The following is a 16,788-nucleotide window of genomic DNA, read 5'->3' as shown; positions in this document are numbered from 1 at the left end:
GCTGGTGACACGGTCAGTGATTTATTTAGAATTCAAGGCACAATTAACCAGCATTCTGCAGTGATACGCCATCCCATCTGGTTTGTGGTTAGTGGGACTATCATTTGTTTTTCAACAGGACAATGACTCAAACACACCCCCAGGATGTGTAAGGGCTGTTTGACCAAGAAGGAGAGTGATGGAGTGCTGCATCAGATGGACACGGAGTGTAAAGCAACAGTGCTGTAGGAAAACAGAAAGCTTTGAGATGGTGACAAAGGCTGCTTCCCAGAGGGCACCCTATTCCCTATATAGTGCACTACTTTAGACCCTATTCCCTATATAGTGCACTCCTCTAGACCCTATATAGTGCACTCCTCTAGACCCTATATAGTGCACTCCTCTAGACCCTATATAGTGCACTCCTCTAGACCCTATATAGTGCACTCCTCTAGACCCTATATAGTGCACTCCTCTAGACCCTATATAGTGCACTCCTCTAGACCCTATATAGTGCACTCCTCTAGACCCTATATAGTGCACTCCTCTAGACCCTATATAGTGCACTCCTCTAGACCCTATATAGTGCACTCCTCTAGACCCTATATAGTGCACTCCTCTAGACCCTATATAGTGCACTCCTCTAGACCCTATATAGTGCACTCCTCTAGACCCTATATAGTGCACTCCTCTAGACCCTATATAGTGCACTCCTCTAGACCCTATATAGTGCACTCCTCTAGACCCTATATAGTGCACTCCTCTAGACCCTATATAGTGCACTCCTCTAGACCCTATATAGTGCACTCCTCTAGACCCTATATAGTGCACTCCTCTAGACCCTATATAGTGCACTCCTCTAGACCCTATATAGTGCACTCCTCTAGACCCTATATAGTGCACTCCTCTAGACCCTATATAGTGCACTCCTCTAGACCCTATATAGTGCACTACTTTAGACCCTATACCCTATATAGTGCACTACTTTAGACCCTATACCCTATATAGTGCACTACTTTAGACCCTATTCCCTATATAGTGCACTACTTTAGACCCTATTCCCTATATAGTGCACTACTTTTGACCAGGGCCTATAGGGTTCTACAAGCTGTAGGGGGTGCACTATGTAGGGAACAGCGTGCCATTTGGAATGACATCCAATAGCCCCGACGGCTCACCTGGTCCTTGTCTCCAGCGAAGCAGCAGCTCTTCATGGTACAGGAGTTGAAGTAGCCCTGGTTGTCGAACTGGAAGCTGGGTAGGCGAGAGTGTAGCTCGTAGAGGACCGGGGGTAGCCTGCGACGCAGTGCCAGGAGCTGGGTCCCTGCGCTGTTAAAACGCACCGACATGGCACTCTGGAGGGACGTGCTACCGCCGTACCGCAGCAGAGAACTGGGAGAGACGGAGAGAGAAATGAGAGGTGGATTAGGAAGGAAGAGCAGGAGCCGTGTTCCTCTCTAGGTTTCTTCCTTCAAGGGAGTTTTTCCTGGCCACCGCGCTTCTGCTTTGCTTGACTGTTTTTAAAGCACTGTGACAGCCACAGATGTAGAAAGGGCTTTATAAAATAAAAGTTATTGACAGACAGTGTAAATAAAGAGGAGACAAATAAAGGGAGGGTACTTATGTCTAATTACATTTGGAGGCAGTTTCAATCTTATATGGTCAGAATAGAATCAATGTAAGAAATTGCTAAATTAAATAATAAAACAGTGCCCTCTGGTGGACGAATTGGGTAAAACAGATGCTGGGATTACAGCCTGAAACAGCCTGAGAGTGACAGTTTAACGGCGGCCATGTTGTCTCACGTGCGAGGCTTGCGTATGTCCCACAGCCCCACGCCCTCCTTGGAGTTGGCCGTAGCCAGCAGTCGGGGCTCTGCCGGGTTGAACATCACACTATGGAAGGCTGACGGGTAGTTGGCCAGACAGAAGGGCTCTGAAATACACAGGGAAGTATTTAACTCAGATGACATGGTTATTGATCAGGTGTAGGCCTATCGCAATATGTTTTATATACAAAATAATACTTTACAAAAATATAAAAACACAAGATGAATTTTTTAGTTTTTTATTTAACCTTTATTTAAACTAGGCAAGTCAACTAACATGTAAAGTGTTGGTCCCATGTTTCATGAGCTGAAATAAAATATCCCAGAAATGTTCCATAAGATTATTTCTCTCCAATTTTGTGCACAAATTTGTTTACATCTATGTTAGTGAGCATTTCTCCTTTGTCAAGATAATCCATCCACCTGACAGGTGTGGCCTATCAAGAAGCTGATTAAACAGCATGATCATTACACAGGTGCACCTTGTGCTGGGGCCAATAAAAGGCCACTTTAAAAATGTGCAGTTTTGTCACACAACACAATGCCACAGTAATAAAGCCCTTTTGTGGGGAAAAACTCATTCTGATTGGCCTCCCCAGTGGGAGGGCCACTCTCCCAAGTATTTGTACTTGGGTTTATTATGGATCCCCATGAGTTCCTGTCAAGGCAGCAGCTACTCTTCCTGGGGTTTATTATGGATCCCCATTAGTTCCTGCTAAAGCAGCAGCTACTCTTCCTGGGGTCCGGCAGAATTAAGACAGTTATACAATTTTAAAAACATTACAATACATATATTACAGATTTCACAACACAGTGTGGCCCCTCGGACCCATACTCCACACCTACAACACAAAATCCATGTGTGTGTGTGTGTGTGTGTGTGTCTCTTCACAGTCCCCTCTGTTCCATAAGGTGTATTTTTATCTGTTTTTTAAATCTAATTTTACTGCTGCATCAGTTACTTGATGTGGAATAGAGTTCCATGTAGTCATGGCTCTATGTAGTACTGTGCACCTCCCATAGTCTGTTCTGGACTTGGGGACTGTGAAGAAACCTCTGGTGGCATGTCTTGTGGGGTATGTATGGGGTGTCCGAGCTGTGTGCTAGTAGTTTAAAAAACAGACAGCTCGATAGCTTCAGCTTGTCAACACCTCTTACGAAAACAATTAATTACTTAGTCAATCTCTATTCCACTTTGAGCCATGAGAGATTGACATGTCACTAAGGTTAGCTCTCCGTGTACTTTTAAGGGCCAGAGGGTGGCTGCCCTGTTCTGTGACAACTGAAATTTTTCCTAAGTCCCTCTTTGTGGCACCTATCCACACTACTGAACAGTCGTCCAGGTGTGACAAAACTAGGGTCTGTAGGACCTGCCTTGTTGATAGTGTTGTTAAGAAGGTAGAAACTAGGGCCTGTAGGACCTGCCTTGTTGATAGTGTTGTTAAGAAGGTAGAAACTAGGGCCTGTAGGACCTGCCTTGTTGATAGTGTTGTTAAGAAGGCAGAAACTAGGGCCTGTAGGACCTGCCGTGTTGATAGTGTTGTTAAGAAGGTAGAAACTAGGGCCTGTAGGACCTGCCTTGTTGATAGTGTTGTTAAGAAGGCAGAAACTAGGGCCTGTAGGACCTGCCTTGTTGATAGTGTTGTTAAGAAGGTAGAAACTAGGGCCTGTAGGACCTGCCTTGTTGATAGTGTTGTTAAGAAGGTAGAAACTAGGGCCTGTAGGACCTGCCTTGTTGATAGTGTTGTTAAGAAGGCAGAAACTAGGGCCTGTAGGACCTGCCTTGTTGATAGTGTTGTTAAGAAGGCAGAAACTAGGGCCTGTAGGACCTGCCTTGTTGATAGTGTTGTTAAGAAGGTAGAAACTAGGGCCTGTAGGACCTGCCTTGTTGATAGTGTTGTTAAGAAGGTAGAAACTAGGGCCTGTAGGACCTGCCTTGTTGATAGTGTTGTTAAGAATGTAGAAACTAGGGCCTGTAGGACCTGCCTTGTTGATAGTGGTGTTAAGAAGGGAGAAACTAGGGCCTGTAGGACCTGCCTTGTTGATAGTGTTGTTAAGGCAGAAACTAGGGCCTGTAGGACCTGCCTTGTTGATAGTGTTGTTAAGAAGGGAGAAACTAGGGCCTGTAGGACCTGCCTTGTTGATAGTGTTGTTAAGAAGGTAGAAACTAGGGCCTGTAGGACCTGCCTTGTTGATAGTGTTGTTAAGAAGGTAGAAACTAGGGCCTGTAGGACCTGCCTTGTTGATAGTGTTGTTAAGAAGGTAGAAACTAGGGCCTGTAGGACCTGCCTTGTTGATAGTGTTGTTAAGAAGGTAGAAACTAGGGCCTGTAGGACCTGCCTTGTTGATAGTGTTGTTATGAAGGTAGAAACTAGGGCCTGTAGGACCTGCCTTGTTGATAGTGTTGTTAAGAAGGCAGAAACTAGGGCCTGTAGGACCTGCCTTGTTGATAGTGTTGTTAAGAAGGTAGAAACTAGGGCCTGTAGGACCTGCCTTGTTGATAGTGTTGTTAAGAAGGGAGAAACTAGAGCCTGTAGGACCTGCCTTGTTGATAGTGTTGTTAAGAAGGTAGAAACTAGGGCCTGTAGGACCTGCCTTGTTGATAGTGTTGTTAAGAAGGTAGAAACTAGGGCATGTAGGACCTGCCTTGTTGATAGTGTTGTTAAGAAGGTAGAAACTAGGGCCTGTAGGACCTGCCTTGTTGATAGTGTTGTTAAGAAGGTAGAAACTAGGGCCTGTAGGACCTGCCTTGTTGATAGTGTTGTTAAGGCAGAAACTAGGGCCTGTAGGACCTGCCTTGTTGATAGTGTTGTTAAGGCAGAAACTAGGGCCTGTAGGACCTGCCTTGTTGATAGTGTTGTTAAGGTAGAAACTAGGGCCTGTAGGACCTGCCTTGTTGATAGTGTTGTTAAGAAGATAGAAACTAGGGCCTATGGGACCTGCCTTGTTGATAGTGTTGTTAAGAAGGTAGAAACTAGGGCCTGTAGGACCTGCCTTGTTGATAGTGTTGTTAAGAAGGTAGAAACTAGGGCCTGTAGGACCTGCCTTGTTGATAGTGTTGTTAAGGCAGAAACTAGGGCCTGTAGGACCTGCCTTGTTGATAGTGTTGTTAAGAAGGTAGAAACTAGGGCCTGTAGGACCTGCCTTGTTGATAGTGTTGTTAAGAAGGTAGAAACTAGGGCCTGTAGGACCTGCCTTGTTGATAGTGTTGTTAAGAATGTAGAAACTAGGGCCTGTAGGACCTGCCTTGTTGATAGTGTTGTTAAGAAGGTAGAAACTAGGGCCTGTAGGACCTGCCTTGTTGATAGTGTTGTTAAGAAGGTAGAAACTAGGGCCTGTAGGACCTGCCTTGTTGATAGTGTTGTTAAGAAGGTAGAAACTAGGGCCTGTAGGACCTGCCTTGTTGATAGTGTTGTTATGAAGGTAGAAACTAGGGCCTGTAGGACCTGCCTTGTTGATAGTGTTGTTAAGAAGGTAGAAACTAGGGCCTGTAGGACCTGCCTTGTTGATAGTGTTGTTAAGAAGGCAGAAACTAGGGCCTGTAGGACCTGCCTTGTTGATAGTGTTGTTAAGAAGGTAGAAACTAGGGCCTGTAGGACCTGCCTTGTTGATAGTGTTGTTAAGAAGGTAGAAACTAGGGCATGTAGGACCTGCCTTGTTGATAGTGTTGTTAAGAAGGGAGAAACTAGGGCCTATGGGACCTGCCTTGTTGATAGTGTTGTTAAGAAGATAGAAACTAGGGCCTGTAGGACCTGCCTTGTTGATAGTGTTGTTAAGAAGGTAGAAACTAGGGCCTGTAGGACCTGCCTTGTTGATAGTGTTGTTAAGAATGTAGAAACTAGGGCCTGTAGGACCTGCCTTGTTGATAGTGTTGTTAAGAAGGGAGAAACTAGGGCCTGTAGGACCTGCCTTGTTGATAGTGTTGTTAAGAAGGTAGAAACTAGGGCCTGTAGGACCTGCCTTGTTGATAGTGTTGTTAAGAAGGTAGAAACTAGGGCCTGTAGGACCTGCCTTGTTGATAGTGTTGTTAAGGCAGAAACTAGGGCCTGTAGGACCTGCCTTGTTGATAGTGTTGTTAAGAAGGGAGAAACTAGGGCCTGTAGGACCTGCCTTGTTGATAGTGTTGTTAAGGCAGAAACTAGGGTCTGTAGGACCTGCCTTGTTGATAGTGCTGTTAAGGCAGAAACTAGAGCCTGTAGGACCTGCCTTGTTGATAGTGTTGTTAAGAAGGTAGAAACTAGGGCCTGTAGGACCTGCCTTGTTGATAGTGTTGTTAAGAAGGTAGAAACTAGGGCCTGTAGGACCTGCCTTGTTGATAGTGTTGTTAAGAAGGCAGAGCAGTGCTTCGTTATGGACAGACTTCTCCCCATCTTAGCTACTGTGGTAACAATATGTTTTGACCATGACAGTTGACAATCCAGGGATACTCCAAGCAGTTTAGTTGCTCAATTTCCAAATTATTCATTACGAGATGTAGTTCAGGTTAAGCGTTTAATGAATGAATCTTCCTAAATAAAATGCTTTTTAGTTTGGGAAATATTTAGGCGTAACTTATTCCTTGCCACCCATTCCCAAAACTAACTGCAGCTCTTTGTTAAGTGTTGCAGTCATTTCAGTCACTGTAGTAGCTGACATGTATAGTGTTGAGTGGGTGGGCCTACGCCCTCCCAGGCCCACCCATGGCTGAGCCCCTGCCCAATCATGAAATCCATAGATTAGGTTCTAATGAATGTATTTAAAATTGACAGATTTCCTGTAACTCGGTAAAAATCGTTGAAATTGTTGCTCAGTGTATTATTACCTCCGTGTGGCGGCTGCCGTGTGTCCCAGATGAGGACCCGTCCGTCGTCAGAGGAGCTGGCGAACACGTTGTCGTTAACGGGACTGACTGACAGGCCGTACACCGCATCATCGTGGAGGAACACGTTCAGAGTCTCACCTCTGGGAGGGAAACAGAATACAGCTGCTTCATTTACAACAGCAAAGTTAATATCTGTGTCAATATTTCCCTGATAGGCCTACAGTGAATTCGGGAAAGAATTCAGACCCCTTCAACTTCTCCACTTTGTTACGTTACAGCCTTATTCTAAAATTGATTAAATTATTTTTTTTGCCTCAATCTACACACAATACCACCAAAATGACAAATGTGAAAAAAGTATTTTTTTATTATTATTTTTTTTTTTATATACATTTGCAAACATGTCTAAAAACCTGTTTTTGCTTTGTCATTATGGGGTATTGTGTGTAGATTGACGAGGGGGAAAAACAATTTAATCCATTTTATAATAAGGATGTCACGTAAAAAAAATGTGGACAAAGTCAAGGTGTCTGAATACACTATACATGAGATATGTGTTATCTAAATGTGGTTTCAATGCCCATAAAATAAATAGTACTAGCATAACACTTAGAAAGAAGCAATATATTCACCGGACTGGTTCACTGGACGTGCTACCTGTCCCAGACCTGCGGTTTCAACTCTCTAGAGACAGCAGGAGCGGTAGAGATACTCTGAATGATCGGCTATGAAAAGCCTACTGACATTTACTCCTGAGGTGCTGACTTGCTGCACCCTCGACAACCACTGTGATTATTATTATTTGACCATGCTGGTCATCTATGAACATTTGAACATCTTGGTCATGTTCTGTTATAATCTCCACCCGGCACAGCCAGAAGAGGACTGGCCACCCCTCATAGCCGGGTTCCTCTCTAGGTTTCTTCCTAGTTTTTGGCCTTTCTATGGAGTTTTTCCTAGCCACCGTGCTTCTACACCTGTATTGCTTGCTGTTTGGGGTTTTAGGCTGGGTTTCTGTACAGCACTTTGAGATATCAGCTGATGTACGAAGGGCTTTTATAAATACATTTGATTGATTGAACATTACACTTAGAAAGAAGCCATGTTTTGTTCGTAACAAAGTCTCACCTCTGAAGGAAAGAATATACATCATTATTTAAAATACTGTTTCAAGACTAATGTACCACTTAGAATGAAGCCACGTATTAATACTGAAGCTTATGTGATACTACACATAACAGCCAAAGAGCATTAATTTGGGTCTGGAGGATTGACAGAACATTTGTGTCTGTTGTTACGGCGATCAAGTTAATTAGCCAACTTTGTAGAAACATTAAACCGAGATTCCTGAGCTAAGTTCTTGTAAGTTTTGAACATTTGTTTTCCCGTGTTAAAACGAAGCAATCGGGAATGTGAAAATTGCCTGTGTTTTTTGAATAGGAATTAAAATATATATTTTTTAAATGTTAATTTTTGCATTAAAAAAAACAAAATATAACTTGATATTTCGACGTTCAAATGTGGGTGGGGTTAAAGGTCAAGTGACCAGCCAACACTTCCGTCCGTTCAAAGTACGAGATCACCCTTCTAACGACACCCTATGAATCTATTATCTACCAATAGCGGCCGTACCGTCCCACAGTGACAAGATCTCAATTTCTGATTAAGTGTGTATTGGCTTATTAAAAGAACTGCTGTTACTGTAAATGGTTAGCTGGCTGATATAGCCTATCTACCTAGCTAACCATCGGTAATCTTAATAAATGATGATGCTATGGAACCAAAACAACAGTATCTATTGGTAAACAAAGAGATATTCACTTAGCTATAGTTAGTCAGTGGTTGCACATCCAACTAGCTGGAATGAAGCAAGGGTGTGAATAAAAGACATGAAAATATATCCATTCACTGTTTACAGCAGGTCTCCAGCTACCCAGACCCGTCTGGCTACCCAGACCCGTCTGGCTGCCCAGACCCGTCTGGCTGCCCAGACCCGTCTGGCTGCCCAGACCCGTCTGGCTGCCCAGACCCGTCTGGCTGCCCAGACCCGTCTGGCTGCCCAGACCCGTCTGGCTGCCCAGACCCGTCTGGCTGCCCAGACCCGTCTGGCTGCCCAGACCCGTCTGGCTGCCCAGACCCGTCTGGCTGCCCAGACCCGTCTGGCTGCCCAGACCCGTCTGGCTGCCCAGACCCGTCTGGCTGCCCAGACCCGTCTGGCTGCCCAGACCCGTCTGGCTGCCCAGACCCGTCTGGCTGCCCAGACCCGTCTGGCTGCCCAGACCCGTCTGGCTGCCCAGACCCGTCTGATCAGCCTGATAGGGTGCAGTGTCCAGCGTACACCTGCGCAAATCTGTGTATAACAATGGAATGAAACATCCCAACCAATGCCTGTGTCGTACTGTCGGTCCATCACACACCCGAAGTGTCTCTGGGCAGCAGGAGCCAGCAGTTGTTTCTGGACAGACCATGGGTATTAAATGGTAGCTCAGTCAGTGTGGTGCTGTCAACATTTTTTTAGTAGATGTCAAATATTAGCTTTCCTCTGTCCTTGGGAGAATCTCAATTGCATTTTCTTGATTCGTTACATCCACTCTCCTCGTCTCCTTCTCAAAACCCTCTCACCTACTCAACCAATGGGTTTTGAGAAGGAGACGAGGAGAGGACGTGAGGAATGAAGGACATGCTATTGAGATTGTCTCCGTGTTTCCTCACCTCCCTCTCGAAGCACATTGGGGGAGAGGGAAGGTTCCTCCCCCTTGGGCTCCAATACACTATCAAGGAGAGGAGTGGAGGAAACAAGAAGCAAGACTGATGTCTAGTTCACACACACTGTTTGAAGAGTTTGTCATTTTGGTCTATTATCACTATTATTGACAATGACTTTGTTGACAGAACTTATTCTGTTGATCTTGTTCATTCTTCTGGAAGGTTTATCTATAAATGACAGAAGTTGACTAAAGCACAAACAGCTGGTTACTAGGCATGTGACATTTTAAATGGCATGTACACTACCAGTCAAAAGTTGAGACACAAAAAAAAAAGTGTAAACAACTCAAAATATATTTTATTTTTTAGATTCTTCAAAGTAGCCACCCTGTGCCTTGACAGCTTTGCACACACTTGGCATTCTCTCAACCAGCTTCACCTGGATGCTTTTCCAACCGTCTTGAAGGAGTTCCCACATATGCTGAGCAATTGTTGGCTGCTTTTCCTTCACTCTGTGGTCCAACTCATCCCAAACCATCTCAATTAGGTTGAGGTCAAGTGATTATGGAGGCCAGGTCATCTGATGCAGCATCCATCACTCTCCTTCTTGGTCAAATAGCTCTTACACAGCCTGGAGATGTGTTGGGTCATTGTCCTGTTGAAAAACAAATGAGTCCCACTAATCGCAAACCAGATGGGATGGCATATCGCTACAGAATGCTGTGGACGCCATGCTAGTTAAATGTGCCTTGAATTCTAAATAAATTACTGACAGTGTCACCAGCAAAGCACCCCCACACCACCTCCTCCATGCTTCACGTGGGAACCACACGTGTGGAGATAATCCATTCACCTACTCTTAAAAATAAAAAAAACACTTTCACCCCTTTTTCATGGTATCCAATTGGTAGTTACAGTCTTGTCTCAACGCTGCAACTCCCGTACGGACTCGGGAGAGGTGAAGGCCGAGAGCCGTGTGTCCTCCGAAACACGACCCAACCAAGCCGCACTGCCTCTTGACACATAATGCCCACTTAACCCGGAAGCCAGCAGCACTAATGTGTCGGAGGAAACACTGTGCACCAGGCGACCGTGTCAGCGTGCACTGCGCCCGGCCTGCCACCGGAGGCGCTAATGTGCGATGGGACAAGGACATCCCTATCGGCCAAACCTTGCACTAACCCGGACGACGCTGGGCCAATTGTGTGCCGCCCCATGGGTTTCGCGGCCGCCTGCGACAGAGCCTGGACTCAAACCCAGAATCTCTAGTGGCACAGCCAGCACTGTGATGCAGAGCCTTAGACCACTGCGCCACTCGGGAGAACATCGTTCACCTACTCTGCGTCTCACAAAGTCACGGCGGTTGGAACCAAAATCTCTAATTTGGACTCCAGACCAAAGGACAGATTTCCACCGGTCTAATGTCCATTGCTCGTGTTTCTTGGCCTAAGCCTGATTCATGCAGTCTCCTCTGAACAGTTGATGTTGAGATGTGTCTGTTACTTGAACTCTGTGAAGCATTTCTTTGGGCTGCAATTTCTGAGGTGCAGTTAACTCTAATGAACTTATCCTCTGCAGCAGAGGTAACTCTGGGTCTTCCTTTCCTGTGGCGATCCTCATGAGAGCCAGTTTCATCATAGCGCTTGATGGTTCTTGCGACTGCACTTGAAAAAAACGTTCAAAATTCTTGACATTTTCCACATTAACTGACCATGTCTTAAAGTAATAATGGACTGTCGTTTCTCTTTGCTTATTTGAGCTGTTCTTGCCATAATATGGACTTGGTCTTTTATCAAATAGGGGTATCTTCTGTATGTCACAACACAACTGATTGATTCAAATGCATTAAGGAAAGAAATTCCACAAATGAACTTTTAATAAGGCACACCAGTTAATTGAAATGCATTCCAGGTGACTCCCTCATGAAGCTGGTTGAGAGAATGCCAAGAGTGTGCAAACCTGTCATCAAGGCAAAGGGTGGCTACTTTGAAGAATCTAAAACATAAAATATATTTTGATTTGTTTACACTTTTTTTGGTTACTTCATGATTCTATACGTGTTATTTCATAGTTTTGATGTCTTCACTATTATTCTACATTGTAGAAAATAGTAAAAATAAAGAAAAACTCTTGAATGAGTAGGTGAGTAGGTCCAAACTTTTGACTGGTACGGAATATGTTTTGTTGTTGCTAGGCGTTATGGTCTCATTGTGCCCATCTAGACTATTATTCCTGTAACTACACAGGTGAAGCTGCAAGAAAAATCATATTTAAAATATCAAACTATAAAAATTAAAAAAATGTTGACCACTTTATTTATAGAAATACCCACATGCATTCTAAGTAGCAAGCTGGTTTGGGAACCAACCTCTACCTTAATGTCTTGCTGGTATATGAGGAGTGTAGTTGTAATTTAAATAAAAAAACATTAATTTTTGACTAAAAATATAAAACATGAGTATTTCAGACAGAGTAAACACTTTGAAGGAGCTCGAGGCAGATACAAGGAGATGGGGGTGGAACGAGAGGCAGATACAAGGAGATGGGGTGGAACCAGAGGCAGATACAAGGAGATGGGGGTGGAACGAGAGGCAGATACAAGGAGATGGGGGTGGAACGAGAGGCAGATACAAGGAGATGGGGGTGGAACGAGAGGCAGATACAAGGAGATGGGGTGGAACGAGAGGCAGATACAAGGAGATGGGGGTGGAACGAGAGGCAGATACAAGGAGATGGGGGTGGAACGAGAGGCAGATACAAGGAGATGGGGGTGGAACGAGAGGCAGATACAAAGAGATGGGGTGGAACGAGAGGCAGATACAAGGAGATGGGGGTGGAACGAGAGGCAGATACAAGGAGATGGGGGTGGAACGAGAGGCAGGTGCAAGGAGATGGGGTGGAACAAGAGGCAGATGCAAGGAGATGGGGTGGAACGAGAGGCAGGTGCAAGGAGATGGGTGTGGAACGAGAGGCAGATGCAAGGAGATGGGGTGGAACGAGAGGCAGATGCAAGGAGATGGGGTGGAAAGAGAGGCAGATGCAAGGAGATGGGGTGGAACAAGAGGCAGGTGCAAGGAGATGGGGTGGAACGAGAGGCAGATGCAAGGAGATGGGGTGGAACGAGAGGCAGATGCAAGGAGATGGGGTGGAACGAGAGGGAGATGCAAGGAGATGGGGGTGGAACGAGAGGCAGATGCAAGGAGATGGGGGTGGAACGAGAGGCAGATGCAAGGAGATGGGGTGGAACGAGAGGCAGGTGCAAGGAGATGGGGTGGAACGAGAGGCAGGTGCAAGGAGACGGGGTGGAACGAGAGGCAGGTGCAAGGAGATGGGGTGGAAAGAGAGGCAGATGCAAGGAGATGGGGGTGGAACGAGAGGCAGAAGACAGTCCAGATTATAGTTTAAGTACACACTGATGAAGACTACTAATATACTCACTGCTCTACATCATGAAGGATGACCTGTTCGTCGTTACCTTTAGAAAGAGACACAATAGACCACAGATTAACACATGAAAATCAGGCTACGGTTCGACCCATAGAACTCTAAATCGAACTATTATAAGATGGGTGGTTCGAGAATTGAACGCTGATTGGCTGACACCCGTGGTATATCTGACCGTATACCACGGGTATGACAAAACATGTATTTTTTTACTCCTCTAATTACCTTGGTAACCAGTTTATAATAGCAATAAGGCACCTCGGGGGGGGTTTGTGATACATGGTCAATATACCACGGCTAAGGACTGTATCCAGGCACTCCGAGTTGCGTCGTGCGTAAGAACAGCCATTAGCCGTGGTATATTGGCCATATACCACACACCGTTGAGCCTGATTGCTTAATTAGAAGACTTTAGTTGAAGGGTACCTAGATAAGGACTTCATACCCCATTCATAACCCATAGATAAGAAGCACATAAGAACGTATGACATGGCTTAGGGCAGCACTGCATGTTTTTCATTGCAGTATAAGTGATACTACGGTGACAAAACAAATACACTCCCCGGCCAGTTTATTAGGTACACCATCCAGTTCATGAAAATGGATCGCTTCTACAGACAGTGAGTCACGTGGCTGTGGTTTGTTATATAAAGCAGGCAGAGCGACCAACACCGGGCTATAGCAGCAGAGCGACCAACACCGGGCTATAGCAGCAGACCGGCCAACACCGGGCTATAGCAGCAGAGCGCCCAACACCGGGCTATAGCAGCAGACCGACCAACACCGGGATATAGCAGCAGACCGGCGAACACCGGGCTATAGCAGCAGACCGGCCAACACCGGGATATAGCAGCAGACCGGCCAACACCGGGCTATAGCAGCAGACCAAACACCGGGCTATAGCAGCAGACCGGCCAACACCGGGCTATAGCAGCAGACCGGCCAACACCGGAATATAGCAGCAGTCGGCCAACACCGGAATATAGCAGCAGACCGACCAACACCGGGATATAGCAGCAGAGCGACCAACACCGGGATATAGCAGCAGACCGACCAACACCGGGCTATAGCAGCAGACCGACCAACACCGGAATATAGCAGCAGAGCGACCAACACCGGAATATAGCAGCAGAGCGACCAACACCGGGATATAGCAGCAGACCGACCAACACCGGGCTATAGCAGCAGAGGGACCAACACCGGGATATAGCAGCAGAGGGACCAACACCGGGATATAGCAGCAGAGCGACCAACACCGGGATATAGCAGCAGAGCGACCAACACCGGGCTATGGCAGCAGACCGACCAACACCGGGCTCCACTCCTATCAGCTAAAAACAATGAGAAGCGGCTCCAGTAGGCAAGTGATCACCAACACTGGATAATTGAGGAGTGAAGTTTAGTTTACTTGAGTGTCCCGTTCAGTCCCCAGACCAGTAGAGTGGAGGTGTCAAACTCATTCCATGGAGGGACTAGTGTCTCCAGGTTTTTCTCTTTCAATTAAGACCTAGACAACCAGGTGAGGGGAGTTCCTTACAGTGACCTTCAATCGTCAATCAAGTGAAGAGTGAAAACCTGCAGACACACAACACTCCGTGGAATGAGTTTGACACGTGTGAAATATCGCATATTTGGGATGAGATGGAACGGGATGTTCACGGCATAAAAATGTACCACCGTTCAATCTGCAGAAACTGTGTGATGCCATCGTGTCGGCATGGACCAACATGCCTGTGGAATGGTTTCGACACCGTGTAGAATTCCCCGAAGAATTTAGGATGTTCTGGATTAAAAGGAGGAGGAGGGGGGGGGGGGGGGGGTCAGACCCTGTACTAGATGGGTGTACCTAATAAAATGAGGTTGTTGACAACTTATTATGAATGTGTTATGTACTATATGCTGCTACCCACCAGTCATTATAAAGTAACGCTGGGTGGTTTCTGCTGCTACCCACCAGCCCTTATAAAGTAACGCTGGGTGGTTTCTGCTGCTACCCACCAGTCCTTATAAAGTAATGCTGGGTGGTTTCTGCTGCTACCCACCAGCCCTTATAAAGTAACGCTGGGTGGTTTCTGCTGCTACCCACCAGTCCTTATAAAGTAACGCTGGGTGGTTTTTGCTGCTACCCACCAGCCCTTATAAAGTAACGCTGGGTGGTTTCTGGTGTTACCCACCAGCCCTTATAAAGTAACGCTGGGTGGTTTCTGCTGCTACCCACCAGCCCTTATAAAGTAACGCTGGGTGGTTTCTGCTGCTACCCACCAGTCCTTATAAAGTAATGCTGGGTGGTTTCTGCTGCTACCCACCAGTCCTTATAAAGTAACGCTGGGTGGTTTCTGGTGCTACCAACCAGCCCTTATAAAGTAACGCTGGGTGGTTTTTGCTGCTACCCACCAGCCCTTATAAAGTAACGCTGGGTGGTTTCTGCTGCTACCCACCAGTCCTTATAAAGAAGTGGTGTGATTTCTGAAAAGTAACATATCACCTTATATAAACAGCTGATGTCAGCTAACTCAAGGCCTCTACAAACTAATATGAAATGAACCACTATACCCCAATGGTGATAGATTCACCAGTAGCCAGCACCCACAGCCTGTCAAACCATGCTCTAAAATCAGTCCTGTCTGAACTCCTACTCTGTGGGTGTTTATCAATATGCATAGATAGTATTGTGCTCCACACTCATGCTCTGAGTGCATTCTCTTGAGTACGTTCCTGTGAGGACGAGTGTGGGGTGAACGCATAAAACACGATGTTAGAGAATCACTCCTCCCTACTGTGTTACCTCACGCCGAGCAGCACTCCCCCTACTGTATTACCTCACGCTGAGCAGCACTACCCCCTACTGTATTACCTTGGGTAAGAACTAAACAATCTGATCATTTTATTTTGTCTTACCCCCAGAGAACACCCTCTTGTTGGTGCTGTCGAAGGCCAGGCAGAAGATGTTGGAGAGGTGTTCTCCCTTCAGTATGAGAGGCTTGGCCGAGCGAGCGTGGAGGACTCTCTCCATATCCCACAGCAGCACTCTGCGGTCATCCCCTCCTGTAGATAGGGAAGACACATCCACAGTAAACAAAACAAGTAAAAAAAAAAAACATAAGGTTTGGTCTGGTGTTATTACTCTTGCAAGGCCCACCAGTAGAGAAACACACTTGACTCTGAACAGTTGACGTTGAGATGTGTCTGTTACTTGAACTCTGTGAAGCATTTATTTGGGCTGCAATCTGAGGTGCAGTTAACTGCCGATTTCTGAAGCTGGTAAATAATGAATTTATCCTCTGAAGCAGAGGCAACTGTGGGTCTTCCTTTCCTGTGGCGTTCCTCACGAGAGCCAGTTTCATCATAATTCTTGATGGTTTTTGCAACTGCACTTAAACTTTCAAAGTTTTTGAAATTTTTCAAATCGACTGACCTTCACAAAGGGTCTGAATACTTATGTAAATAAGGTATCTGTTTTTAATTTCTTATAAATTTGCTAAAAGTTGGTTGTGAAGCCGTTTGGATGTACAGCCTAATTCTCTAAAACGTCGTTGGAGGCGTCTTATTGTAGAGAAATTAACAAATTCTCTGGCAACAGCTCTGGTGGACATTCCTACAGTCAGCATGACAATTGCACACTCCCTCAACTTGAGACATCTGTGGCATTGTGTTGTGTGACAAATCTGCACATTTTAAAGTGGCCTTTCATTGCCCTCAGCACAAGGTGCACCTTTGTAATGATCATGCCGTTTAATCAGCTTCTTGATATGCCACACCTGTCAGGTGGATGGATTTTCTTGACATAGGAGAAATGCTCACTAGCAGGGATGTAAACAAATTTGTGCACAAAATTTCAGGGATCTTTTATTATTTCAGCTCATGAGACCAACCTCTCTGAGTTGACTCTCTCTGACAGGTGTGGCATATCAAGAAGCTGATTTACATGTTGCGTCTATATTTTGCTTCAGTATAAATAGACCTGTTAAATTTTATCTGGCTTTCCGATCCAAATAAAGAGGAATATTTTTTGCTTATATAACTTAAAAAA

The 16,788-nt window shown here is 45.6% G+C and overlaps 1 protein-coding gene across 4 annotated transcripts in view; it reads right to left on the bottom strand.

Moving 5' to 3' along the window:
• The window catches only part of LOC129813257 (DDB1- and CUL4-associated factor 5-like), a 32,704-nt gene that overhangs the window by 12,092 nt on the left and 3,824 nt on the right, over positions 1-16,788 (bottom strand). For all 4 annotated transcript variants that reach the window (XR_008753138.1, XM_055865563.1, XM_055865564.1 and 1 more), the window contains 5 exons: positions 15,657-15,803; positions 12,753-12,789; positions 6,609-6,748; positions 1,785-1,914; positions 1,158-1,371 (listed from right to left, as the gene is read on the bottom strand). Coding sequence is in view for 3 of the 4 variants with exons in the window: in XM_055865563.1 (XP_055721538.1) it covers positions 1,158-1,371; positions 1,785-1,914; positions 6,609-6,748; positions 12,753-12,789; positions 15,657-15,803 (668 nt within the window). In the remaining variant the exon portion in view is untranslated. The remainder of the gene's footprint in view (positions 1-1,157; positions 1,372-1,784; positions 1,915-6,608; positions 6,749-12,752; positions 12,790-15,656; positions 15,804-16,788) is intronic.

The sequence above is a fragment of the Salvelinus fontinalis genome, chromosome 16 (assembly GCF_029448725.1).
Source record: "Salvelinus fontinalis isolate EN_2023a chromosome 16, ASM2944872v1, whole genome shotgun sequence".
In the NCBI taxonomy this organism is placed as follows: Eukaryota; Metazoa; Chordata; class Actinopteri; order Salmoniformes; family Salmonidae; genus Salvelinus; species Salvelinus fontinalis.
The sequence above is the reverse complement of the archived record's forward strand: the minus strand, read 5'-3'. Positions and strand labels throughout refer to the sequence as shown.